General features: G+C 42.9%; 2 protein-coding genes across 2 annotated transcripts in view; one reads left to right on the forward strand and one right to left on the reverse strand.

Moving 5' to 3' along the window:
• LOC103524352 (probable ATP-dependent RNA helicase DHX34) overlaps positions 1–12722 on the forward strand; it is a 26247-nt gene extending 13525 nt beyond the window's left edge. The window contains exons 7-20 of the mRNA XM_017449582.2: positions 47–221; positions 376–488; positions 1386–1590; positions 2442–2656; positions 3140–3334; positions 3699–3884; positions 4155–4418; positions 8631–8747; positions 9138–9322; positions 9925–10081; positions 10199–10277; positions 10950–11196; positions 11636–11751; positions 12278–12722. Coding sequence (XP_017305071.1) covers positions 47–221; positions 376–488; positions 1386–1590; positions 2442–2656; positions 3140–3334; positions 3699–3884; positions 4155–4418; positions 8631–8747; positions 9138–9322; positions 9925–10081; positions 10199–10277; positions 10950–11196; positions 11636–11751; positions 12278–12429 — 2406 coding nt within the window. The 3' untranslated portion in view covers positions 12430–12722. The remainder of the gene's footprint in view (positions 1–46; positions 222–375; positions 489–1385; positions 1591–2441; positions 2657–3139; positions 3335–3698; positions 3885–4154; positions 4419–8630; positions 8748–9137; positions 9323–9924; positions 10082–10198; positions 10278–10949; positions 11197–11635; positions 11752–12277) is intronic.
• The window catches only part of LOC103524369 (exonuclease 3'-5' domain-containing protein 2), a 25170-nt gene continuing 24643 nt past the window's right edge, over positions 12295–12821 (reverse strand). The window contains exon 11 of the mRNA XM_008489380.3: positions 12295–12738. Within this exon, the coding sequence (XP_008487602.1) occupies positions 12534–12738 (205 nt within the window). The 3' untranslated portion in view covers positions 12295–12533. The remainder of the gene's footprint in view (positions 12739–12821) is intronic.

The following is a 12821-nucleotide window of genomic DNA, read 5'->3' on the forward strand; positions in this document are numbered from 1 at the left end:
TTCTGGTTTTATTGACAATAAAAACTATTCTATTGTCCTTCACCAGATAATCAAAGTTCCAGGCCGTCTCTACCCCATTCAACTCGAGTACCATCCGATAGTCGAACTAGACCGAACTAAGTCGGAAAAACTCGATCCTGGCCCTTATATTCGGATTCTGAGCATCATTGATAAGAAATACCCACGTACCGAACGAGGGGATGTGCTTATCTTTATGTCGGGTAAGGAACAAATAGAATATACCTTGTTAATTCTGCCAGGATGAGACTGAAAAGTTCCTTTACTCCCGCATATGTGTAGAAGAATGCTCTTTACATTTTTAGACTTGTGTTTATTTCAAATCGATTTAACATATTTTAACTTCATTATTCGTAGGAATCAGTGAAATATCAAGCATAGTAAGAGCGGCACAGGAGTACAATGAGAAATCTCAGGGATGGATAGTACTACCTCTACATTCCACGCTGTCCCTGGAGGAACAAGATAGAGTGAGTACACCGGGCCTGCAAAACAATTGAGTAACTATTTGTATATGTAATCACTTAGGATGGCTTTCACCAATATTTTTTCAGTCCCTAGAAGGCCTTGTTAAGCTAACAGACTGTTAAGTTCCATTTGATTTATATAGGCCTAACATGGTTATAAGCTAACAGGCTGGTAGAGGCTGAAACCCTCAGTTAGTATAGTTAGCTTGGGGGGTACTGTTTCTGCCTTGTGAGCGCTAAGTCGCGGATTCGATTTCGGGCGGGAGTGAATTTTATTCTGATGGGATAATGTTCGTTCTTAGCTAACAGGCTGGTAGAGGCTGAAAAGAAAGTTGGTGACACCCTCAGTTAGTATAGTTAGCTTGGAGGGTACTGTTTCTGCCTTGTGAGCGCTAAGTCGCGGATTCGATTTCGGGCGGGAGTGAATTTTATTCTGATGGGATAATGTTCGTTCTCGGAACGGCTGGTTTTCTCCTATCCTGTCTCCGATTTCGGGACCATGAGACCATAGCAGTTACAGGTCCCTCTGTCAGATCGAACTTTGCTAAAAGCCTTAGAGTTCAATTCAATTATTTTTATTGTTCAAATATATGTTAGTATGTTAACAATCTAGATATCTAATTAAAATTACTCTTGACACAAAAAAAAGTTTGCACTGTTGTCAAATGTCTCACCATTTCGCGCTGTTGCCAGGTGTTCCACTACGCGCCCGAAGGACTTCGGAAGTGCATCGTGTCCACGAACATTGCCGAGACGTCCATCACAGTTCAATTCAATTATTTTTATTGTTCAAATATATGTTAGTATGTTAATAACCTAGATATCTAACTAAAATTACTCTTGACACAAAAAAAAGTTTGCACTGTTGTCAAATGTCTCACCGTTTCGCGCTGTTGCCAGGTGTTCCACTACGCGCCCGAAGGACTTCGGAAGTGCATCGTGTCCACGAACATTGCCGAGACGTCCATCACAATCGACGGCATTCGGTTTGTCGTCGACTCGGGAAAGGTGAAGGAAATGAGCTATGACGTCACAGCGAAGATGTCTACCCTGCAGGAGTTCTGGATCAGCAAGGCCAGCGCTGAACAGAGAAAGGGGAGAGCAGGTAGGTGTAAGCCCTCAGACTACTTGACTGTTGCCAACACAACTCCAGCCAATACAACTCGGGCCTCTAGCAAACTAGGACGTGTTTCGTTTTTTGTTAGAACTCATCAGCTAGACATACCTCTCATATGCTAGCTAAGAAATCTAATATATTGTTGAAAATAAATCGGAGTTTCAATTATAGGTTTGTTTTGTTTAGCTTTCCGTGATGGGAATTTCGAAAAAGTGAAGAAGAGGATGAGAAAGTCAGTCGTTCTGAGAACGAACATTATCACTTTAGGATAAAGTTCACCTCGGGCGTAAATCAACCCCGCGACTTAGCGCTTAGAACGCAGTCGCGCTACCCTTCAAACTATTCTGGAATAGGCTCGCTATTCCAGAGAATTTAGGTTTTAGTTTATCTTCAAAAAGAATTCCATCTGTTTTAACCATATTTACGCCAGGAATTTCGCTCTACTAACTGCCTTCTTATTTATCCTGTCAAAATGAGACTTAAAAGTCCCTGCCTCGGTGGTGTAGTGGTCAAGGCGCTCGCCTGGTAAACAGGAGGGCGTGGGTTCAATCCCAGCCGAGGTATGGAATCCTCAATATAATTTGAGAATTTGACCACAATAATAGTAGTAGCCTACTGCTGGAGTAAAGGGACTTTTCAGTCCTATTTAGTGGTCAAGGCGCTCGCCTGGTAAACAGGAGGGCGTGGGTTCAATCCCAGCCGAGGTATGGAATTTTATCCTCAATCATATAATTTGAGAATTTGACCACAGTAATAGTAGTAGCCTACTGCTGGAGTAAAGGGACTTTTCAGTCCTATACGAGCAGTATAAATAAGCACTATTATTATTTGTGTTCTAGGTCGAACAGGGCCGGGCGTATGCTACCGCCTGTATTCAGAAGAGCAGTACTCGCTCCTGGCGGAATATTCCACGCCTGAAATCAGGCGCGTGTCTATAGATTCCCTTCTGTTGAGCTTGGTGTGCATGGGGCTAGGAGATGTGCGCAAGTTTCCGTTCCTAGAAGCGCCCCCGGCGGAGAATATTGAAAGCTCGGTGCGCAGTCTTACGCAACATGTAAGTTAAGAACACTTGTTTTTAGACTTGGCGTTGAGTTCAAAGCCACTCGGGTTTTTTTCGGGGGATTTCACTGTATTTTTACTTTCTATTACTACAGTATAGCGAGCTATACTGGTTATGAAAGTATTGCAATCGGTCCAAATTTTCAAAATCGGGAAATGGTACCTATAGAGGGTCATCTTGAGACCTACTCCCACTTGTCAAAACTTTCTATTACTACAGTATAGCGAGCTATACTAGTTATGAAAGTATTGCAATCGGTCCAAATTTTCAAAATCGGGAAATGGTACCTATAGAGGGTCATCTTGAGACCTACTCCCACTTGTCGTTCGGAAAAAAAATCTTGGCGTGCTTAAGTCATTTAAATTACATTGCCTAAAGGACATTCGGGGGAAAAAATCAGATGAAACGACAAGTGGGAACGGGCTTTTAGTCTCATTCCATTAGGATTACAAAGGTATCTATTCTATTGGGTTTCAGGGAGCTATAGATTCAAAGGAACGCGTGACCAGTCTAGGTCGGTTTCTATCGGATCTGCCTGTGGATATTCCCCTAGGCAAGATGCTAGTGTTTGGGTCCATGTTTCACCAAATAGACACTGTGCTCTCATTGGCTGCCGTGCTGTCCGTTCAGAGTCCATTCACCAATCGAGCGTTCCGAGACCCTGACTGCGAGGTAGGTTACTTTCTGGCTGTGTTTTTTTTTATTTTTTATTTTAATTATTATTTTTTAATCCCCGATTTTATTTCGTTGCATTAAAATAACTGCTACATTAAAAAAAAAGCCAGTCTGGTTAGCTTGGAGGGTACTGAGCCTGTCTAGTAAGCGCTGTTGCGAACTTTATTCCAAACAGATAAGTCTCGAAACAGATAAATAAAGCTCGTTCTCAGAACAGTTAAAGTTCGTTCTAGCTTTCTCCTATCCTATCCTCTCTTCGATTTCGAGACGATAAGACCTTTGTTATTAGAGCATTTTTTTAATGATATTTTAAGCGTATCCAACCACTTTTAAAACACCCGGCACATTTGTTGCTTTACAGACTGCCAGAAAGGAGCTCGAATCGAACCACGGAGATCCTCTCACGGTTCTGAACGCTTACAAGGAATGGCTCGGTGTCAAAAAGGACCGGGTTCGATCCAAAAAGTGGTGTAAGCGAAGAGGAATCGAGGAGCAACGATTCTACGAAGTTACCAAGCTCCGGAGTCAGTTCAAACAAGTATTAGGGGTGAGTATTTTTTTTTCCCCTTACTTTTTCCCGTGTTCAGACGGGGTCGGCGTTTTTCGTCAGCCTCTTAATCAGCTCTGGGGTGATCTTTTCTGTTTATTGAGCAAGGGCCCTATGATACCTAAGACCTGAAACCAGCCGGGTCAAATTTTATCCTAAACAGATAAGGTTTGCTCTCAGAACGACTAAAAAATAATAATAACAGTTAAAAGAAAAAAAACAGCTTTCAAGTCAACCGACCCGTGAATTATCTTCCTATTCGACTTTCAGGATTCGGGTCTCATCACGGACATTCCGGGGCCGGACGCCTCCCTGAGTTCCCGCGAGCGAGCGTTGCGTCACGGCGAAATCAAACTGCTCCAAGCCATCAAGAGGAAGAAGGCGGAGGAAGCACCAAAGAGGCGGAAAATGCTGAAAGCTGACAATGCATATGAGATAGAAGAAGAAGAGGAAGAGGAGGAGGGAGAGAGGTTAGAAAGTATGGATGCCAATGAGGTCGAATTTCGGCTCAAACATGACCCGAAACAGGTTCAGGTATGTATAGGAAAAACTATAACAGCATCCTGAAACCAAAGCTACTCTCAGTGGGCCTAAATGCACCAGTGGTCAATGGATCACCGAATTTGCTTTACACACATAAACGCAGAGAAAGCCAGCGGCGAAAGCACGTTGAATACACAATTTCTCATCACTGAAGTTAAGCAATGTTGCGTGTGGTTAGTATTCAGATGGGTTACCATTACCATCTGGGCTATCGCGTGCCGCTGGTACTTCAGGGCCCACTCAGCCTGGGTGAGATTAATGTGACTAAAGCGGGTAGCTTGTCACCAAATGGAGGGTGAGAGGGTTTTCAGTTAATCCAGAGCGGTTTAAGAAATACTGGCCTTTGTAAATCATATGGCTTATGGGTGACGTCAAAGAAAACCCTTGGCTCTGTGTTAACTTACCAGTGGTAAGGCCTCAAGCAAACTAGGACGCGTTTCGTTTTTTATTAGAACTCATCAGCTAGACACACCTCTCATATGCTAGCTAAGAAATCTAATATATTGTTGAAAATAAATCGGAGTTTCAATTACAGGTTTGTTTTGTTTAGCTTTCTGTGATGGAAATTTCGAAAAAGTGAAGAACAGAATGAGAAAGTCAGTCGTTCTGAGAACGAACATTATCACTTTAGGATAAAGTTCACCTCGGGCGGAAATCAACCCCGCGACATAGCGCTTAAAACGCAGTCGCGCTACCCTTCAAACTATTCTGGAATAGGCTCGCTATTCCAGAGAATTTAGGTTTTAGTTTATCTTCAAAAAGAATTCCATCTGTTTTAACCATTTTTACGCCAGGAATTTCGCTCTACTAACTGCCTTCTTATTTATACCGTCAAAATGAGACTTAAAAGTCCCTGCCTCGGTGGTGTAGTGGTCAAGGCGCTCGCCTGGTAAACAGGAGAGCGTGGGTTCAATTCCAGCCGAGGTATGGAATTTTATCCACAATATAATTTGAGAATATGTATGACCACAATAATAGTAGTAGCCTACTGCTGGAGTAAAGGGACTTTTCAGTCCTATACGAGCAGTATAAATAAGCACTATTATTATTTGTGTTCTAGGTCGAACAGGGCCGGGCGTATGCTACCGCCTGTATTCAGAAGAGCAGTACTCGCTCCTGGCGGAATATTCCACGCCTGAAATCAGGCGCGTGTCTATAGATTCCCTTCTGTTGAGCTTGGTGTGCATGGGGCTAGGAGATGTGCGCAAGTTTCCGTTCCTAGAAGCGCCCCCGGCGGAGAATATTGAAAGCTCGGTGCGCAGTCTTACGCAACATGTAAGTTAAGAACACTTGTTTTTAGACTTGGCGTTGAGTTCAAAGCCACTCGGGTTTTTTTCGGGGGATTTCACTGTATTTTTACTTTCTATTACTACAGTATAGCGAGCTATACTAGTTATGAAAGTATTGCAATCGGTCTAAATGTTCAAATTCGGGAAATGGTACCTATAGAGGGTCATCTTGAGACCTATCCCCACTTGTCGTTCGGAAAAAAAATCTTGGCGTGCTTAAGTCATTTAAATTACATTGCCTAAAGGACATTCGGGGGAAAAAATCAGATGAAACGACAAGTGGGAACGGGCTTTTAGTGTCATTCCATCAGGATTACAAAGGTATCTACTCTATCGGGTTTCAGGGAGCTATAGATTCAAAGGAACGAGTCACCACTCTAGGTCGGTTTCTATCGGATCTGCCTGTGGATATTCCCCTAGGCAAGATGCTAGTGTTTGGGTCCATGTTTCATCAGATAGACACTATGCTCTTATTAGACTTGGCGTTGAACTTTGTACACCACTCGGGTTTTTTGAGGGGATTTCACTTTTTTTTCCGTTCTCCTTTTTTGGTGAAATCAGACTGTATCCGCAATAGTAGAGGGTCATTTTAGTCTCATTCCATCAGGATAACAAAGGTATCTATTCTATTGGGTTTCAGGGAGCTATAGATTCAAAGGAACGCGTGACCAGTCTAGGTCGGTTTCTATCGGATCTGCCTGTGGATATTCCCCTAGGCAAGATGCTAGTGTTTGGGTCCATGTTTCATCAGATAGACACTATGCTCTTATTAGACTTGGCGTTGAACTTTGTACACCACTCGGGTTTTTTGAGGGGATTTCACTTTTTTTTCCGTTCTCCTTTTTTGGTGAAATCAGACTGTATCCGCAATAGTAGAGGGTCATTTTAGTCTCATTCCATCAGGATAACAAAGGTATCTATTCTATTGGGTTTCAGGGAGCTATAGATTCAAAGGAACGCGTGACCAGTCTAGGTCGGTTTCTATCGGATCTGCCTGTGGATATTCCCCTAGGCAAGATGCTAGTGTTTGGGTCCATGTTTCATCAGATAGACACTATGCTCTTATTAGACTTGGCGTTGAACTTTGTACACCACTCGGGTTTTTTGAGGGGATTTCACTTTTTTTTCCGTTCTCCTTTTTTGGTGAAATCAGACTGTATCCGCAATAGTAGAGGGTCATTTTAGTCTCATTCCATCAGGATAACAAAGGTATCTATTCTATTGGGTTTCAGGGAGCTATAGATTCAAAGGAACGCGTGACCAGTCTAGGTCGGTTTCTATCGGATCTGCCTGTGGATATTCCCCTAGGCAAGATGCTAGTGTTTGGGTCCATGTTTCATCAGATAGACACTATGCTCTTATTAGACTTGGCGTTGAACTTTGTACACCACTCGGGTTTTTTGAGGGGATTTCACTTTTTTTTCCGTTCTCCTTTTTTGGTGAAATCAGACTGTATCCGCAATAGTAGAGGGTCATTTTAGTCTCATTCCATCAGGATAACAAAGGTATCTATTCTATTGGGTTTCAGGGAGCTATAGATTCAAAGGAACGCGTGACCAGTCTAGGTCGGTTTCTATCGGATCTGCCTGTGGATATTCCCCTAGGCAAGATGCTAGTGTTTGGGTCCATGTTTCATCAGATAGACACTAGCGGAAAATGCTGAAAGCTGACAATGCATATGAGATAGAAGAAGAAGAGGAAGAGGAGGCGGGAGAGAGGTTGGAAAGTATGGATGCCAATGAGGTCGAATTTCGGCTCAAACATGACCCGAAACAGGTTCAGGTATGTATAGGAAAAACTATAACAGCATCCTGAAACCAAAGCTACTCTCAGTGGGCCTAAATGCACCAGTGGTCAATGGATCACCGAATTTGCTTTACACACATAAACGCAGAGAAAGCCAGCGGCGAAAGCACGTTGAATACACAATTTCTCATCACTGAAGTTAAGCAATGTTGCGTGTGGTTAGTATTCAGATGGGTTACCATTACCATCTGGGCTATCGCGTGCCGCTGGTACTTCAGGGCCCACTCAGCCTAGTTAGCTTGGTTGGTAGCGTGTCTGTCTCGTAAGAGCTTGGCCACGTTTCAATTCCTGCCCGGGGCGCATTTTATCCTGGACGGATAATGTTAGTTCTCGGAACGGCTGCCTTTTTCTATCCTGTCTTCCTCCCCTCTTTGCCTTCAGGACGAAAAGACCTCGGCAGTTGCAGTTCCCTCTATCCAACCTCATGAAAAAAATAGTATTACTTATACATAGGTACAGATAATAGTAGATAATAATAAATACTACTTCTACATTTCTTGTATGTATTTACTATTCCCAGGTAGCCGCGGATAATTTTCTCTCGTCCTACGACGTTCTAGTTCTGGATGAGATACATGAACGTCACCTCCATGGAGATTTCCTACTGGGAGTGATCAAATGTCTCCTCCACTCCACTGCGGAGGTGAAGATCATTCTCATGTCCGCCACGATCAATATCGAGCTCTTCCATACCTATTTCAATAGGATTGCTAAGGTGAGATTTTTTCCCCCCATGTTTTGAAAAAGAACGTCCTAAGGAATAGGTACATGATATTTAAAAAAAAAGAAAAAAAAAAAAACACACAAATTTCGACTTGACGTATTCAGTCAGCTCCCATGGCGTAGCGGTCACTGACCCACTCAGCCTGGGTGAGATTAATGTGACTAAAGCGGGTAGCTTGTCATCAAATGGAGGGTGAGAGAGTTTTCAGTTAATCCAGAGCAGTTTAAGAAATACTGGCCTTTGTAAATCATATGGCTTATGGGTGACGTCAAAGAAAACCCTTGGCTCTGTGTTAACTTACCAGTGGTAACATCGACCATAAAGACCTTAGCTGTTATAACGTGACATTAAACCCCTATCTTGTTTGATTCTCTCATTTGGCAGGATTTGCTGTCAGGCAGTACAGCAAGAAGTCACAAGGATGTCACCATACTTAAAGTCATCCTAGCGTCAGGTCTATATCCTCAGGTGGCTATTGGTGACGAGTTTAACACTTCAGAGGTAAATTCTCACTTTCTACTACATCATACTTGCCGAATGTTTGGTTGGTTGGGTATAGCAGCCTGAATTTCCCTTGCTACAGAAATAGCGAAGGTTAAGTGCGAATAGCATCCACTTGTAAAAATTTTGTTGCCAAAATCTAACAGGGAGTATAGCAGCCTGAATTTCCCTTGCTACAGAAATAGCGAAGGTTAAGTGCGAATAGCATCCACTTGTAAAAATTTTGTTGCCAAAATCATATATCAGCCCAAAGCAATCACCACCGACCCCGTTTGAACACAAGAATAGGCGAAGAATAAGATATGAGGAGGCGGATAGAACGAATGGGAAAACCCCCGTCACAAAAAAAAAATCAACAGTAAAAAAAAGCTCTTATTGCTTCCTCTACAGACGGTCAAGGAGGCATTGTTCCACTGCAAAGACAAGGGGTTCGTATCCCTGCACCCTTTCTCTGTGTTTACCTCTCAGCCTGATGTGCTTCGAATATCAGAGGATGATATTGTTGATCCACCTCCCGGTCTAAAACTGCCGGGTCGTAATGTGATCAGTTCCAAACACCAGCTCCTCGTCTATATGTGAGTTGTTTTTGTTTTAATGATGTACCTACTTTTATAATATTTTCAATAACAAAAAATATATACCTACCTATGTGAGTTTTTTTTTTTTTTTTTTTTTTTTTTTTTTTTTTTTTCCTTTTTTTTTTTAAATTTTTTATTTCTATTTGGGTGTTCCTTTTTTTTTTTCTACCTTCTATTTCTTAAATTATTGATATCGATTCGAGGTTTCTCTCTGAGTGCAGAGTATATCTACTAATGGTGTAGTGGTCAAGACGCTCGCCTGGTAAACAGGAGGGCGTGGGTTCAATCCCAACCGAGGCATTTAATTTTATCCTCAATATAATTTAAACACAATTAGAGTAGTAGCGTGCTGTTGGGGCAAAGGGACTCTTCGGTCCAATGCGAGCATCATAAATAAGCACTATTATTACTAACTTTGATTTCGCGATCGATCGGGCCTGTGGGACTTAGGAGTGGCCTTTTTTTCCGAGTAGACCTCAGGTCTACAGTTCATTCTACCCTTATATTCTACCCTCAGGTCTCTATTGGAAACAAGCAAACCATTCCTCCGAGTAGACCTCAGGTCTACAGTTCATTCTACCCTTATATTCTACCCTCAGGTCTCTATTGGAAACAAGCAAACCATTCCTAGTCAACTGTCTACGTATGCCCGCGCTGCAGACCCTTCTTCTCTTCTCTTCTGCAATTCATACCAATTCGGATTTCACGAGACTCGTGTTTGATTCGTGGATAGAAGTGTTCGTGCCCCTACAAGAGGCGAGTGAGAAATGACTGCAGACCCTTCTTCTCTTCTCTTCTACAATTCATACCAATTCGGATTTCACGAGACTCGTGTTTGATTCGTGGATAGAAGTGTTCGTGCCCCTACAAGAGGCGAGTGAGAAATGTGTCCTCACCGGGATTCAAATCCGGGACTCCTGGTCCCGACTTCTTGCATACCAACTGAATAAAGGTATGTAGTGCCAGCCTAGTTAGCTTAGTTGGTAGTGCGTCTGCCTTGTAAGCGCTAGGCCGCGGGTTCGATTCCCGCCCGGGGCGGATTTTATCCTGATGGGATAATGTTCGTTCTCGGAACGGCTGGCTTTCTCCTATCCTGTCTTCCTTCTCTCCTCGATTTCGGGACGATAAGACCATAGCAGTTAAAGTTCCCTCTGTCAAACCTCTTAAAAAAAAAAAAAAAAAAAAAAAAAAAAAAAAAAAAAAAAAAAAACAAAAAAAGTGGTGTAGTGGTCAAGGCGCTCGCCTGGTAAACAGGAGGGCGTGGGTTCAATCCCAGCCGAGGTATTGAATTTTATCCTCGATAAATCGAACCCGCGGCGTAGCGCTTACAAGGCAGACGCGCCACCAACCAAGCTAACTAGGCTGGCTCAACGTTGTTTAACTTTAGTGATTACGCATTCAACGTGCTGTCCCCGCTGGCTCAAATTATTCTTATTACTTGCCAACCTCAGTGGTGCATTGGTTAACGCGTTGGACTCTGGAGCTGAAGTTTGGTGGTTCGAGTCTAAGACAAGTCATCTAGGTGTAATAATGTGGGATCCATATTTGTGACGAGCATTTAGGTATGCTTAACACAGATAAAAATTCTTTTATTCTTATTGCTTCCTCCTTTCAATTTCATCAGAGAGCACGGCAGATGTGAATCAGCTTGAGCATTCCCTCACTCGAGACCTCGTTCAGTTTATGAGTAGCGCTACTCACCTCGCCTACTCAATACGACGCCTCCTAGCGGCAGATCTGAAAACTATGTACCGGAGAACTGGCGCAGAGTCTGGAGTGCCGGGTTCGAACCCGTTCGTGGCAGAATTTCCGATGGTTGTGGAGGAAACGTTGGGCGGAGTGCGAGTAACTCCGTATCTGGTGTATGATTGGTGAGTGTTGTTGAACGAAAGGAGTGAGGTTTAAGTTTTACAATTTGTTATGTTATTTTGTATGTTTGGTTCACCACAACTCCTGAACAGTTGTAGCCCGTCCTTGCATTTTATTTATGTCACAATTTTTGGTGCTCACTGGAGCACTGTAGGATTTTCCCAATATCTCAATAATCCTAACATCCAATATTTATCTACCATGCTGGCACCGGTCACAATGCGTATTTATCTTGCATAGTTACTCATTTTCCTCACGAGGCTGAGTGGGCCCCGCAACAGCCAGTCACGGAATCAATCATTTGACTACAATTTTTTTTACCCCTCCGGAAATCGAACCCGGATCTTCCGCGCGCTAGGCGAGCGGAGTGAACACTACGCCACATGGGAGCTGACACCTTATGTAAAAAAATAATATTATTTTCGTTTGTTTCCTCCTCAGTCTTGCAGATGGAGGTAGCTTGGTGTCTTTCTCATGTGATGGGTGTGGCTTGGAACTAGAACTAACCTCCCTGGAAAAACTACAGCATATTCAACTATGTTCACCCCATCAGACTGGTAAGTTCTCTTTTCGGGTTCAAATCTCGGCCAGGGTGGAAATTTTCTATCCAAACTTTTCCGTTCTTGTGTATAGGCATGGATGTAAAAGAATGTGCCTTGAAGTAATGCGAAAGGGGTACCGAGGTACAATCTTAAAAAAAAAAGTTCTCTCTAAGTAAGTAGTTCTCGGAACGGCTGGCTTTCTCCTATCCTGTCTTCCTTCTCTCTTCGCTCTCGGGACGATAATACTATAGCAGTTACAGTTCCTTGCAAACGTCAGTAATAAGATTTACCGGTATATTTTTTTGAATCTATTTATCTGGTGATCTAGAAGTCGTAGAAGTTTTCTGCTCTTGACTTGACTTTGAAACCTCACCTAAGTACCAAAACCAAATACATAAGACCTTGTTTAGACTGCGGGAGTAAAGGGATGTTTCAGTCTCATTCTGGCAGTATAAACAAGGTATATTCTATACTAAGTAAGTGCAAATGGTCTATTCAAGATAATCCTAACAATAATAATCCCTATGTCCATTGTTCACAGATATGTCCAAGGAATCAGGGCAGGATTTCGAGAGCAGTGCGGCACAGTCAAGTACCTCGTCTTATTTCTGTGATGTGTGTAACCGCGCTCTTCAGTTGACTCCAGTCAATATATTGAAACATCGGAAGTCACACGCCACCAATAGCAGTTAAAATTTCCTCTATCAGGTAGACCTGACAGATGTGCCTGCCAAAAAAATGGACTGGGAACCCGGTAAAGTCAGGGAATCTGATTTGTCTCCTGACTTTCCGCAGCGTTACTCAAACTCTCGCCCATTCTGGACTTTCGTTTTCCGCCTCTCAAAGTTATGATGCAGGGACCAATGTTTGGGCAAATACTCGGGTCGCATAGTCTCCAGAAAATGTTGACGCCATCGGGTTTCGAACAGCTCTAGCTGATCCCGCTCCTGGAAGTAGGTGACTACTGCCTGACCGTGCGAAACAAACTCGGCGTTTTGCACCCTGTGGGATGTGAAGAGAAAATAATCAAAATCAAATCTCAAATTATTTGTGGTAAAGCAGGGCTTTTTCACAACTTTTGTGGA

This window comes from Diaphorina citri, unplaced genomic scaffold, assembly GCF_000475195.1.
Source record: "Diaphorina citri unplaced genomic scaffold, Diaci psyllid genome assembly version 1.1 scaffold95, whole genome shotgun sequence".
NCBI classification, from domain to species: domain Eukaryota; kingdom Metazoa; phylum Arthropoda; class Insecta; order Hemiptera; family Psyllidae; genus Diaphorina; species Diaphorina citri.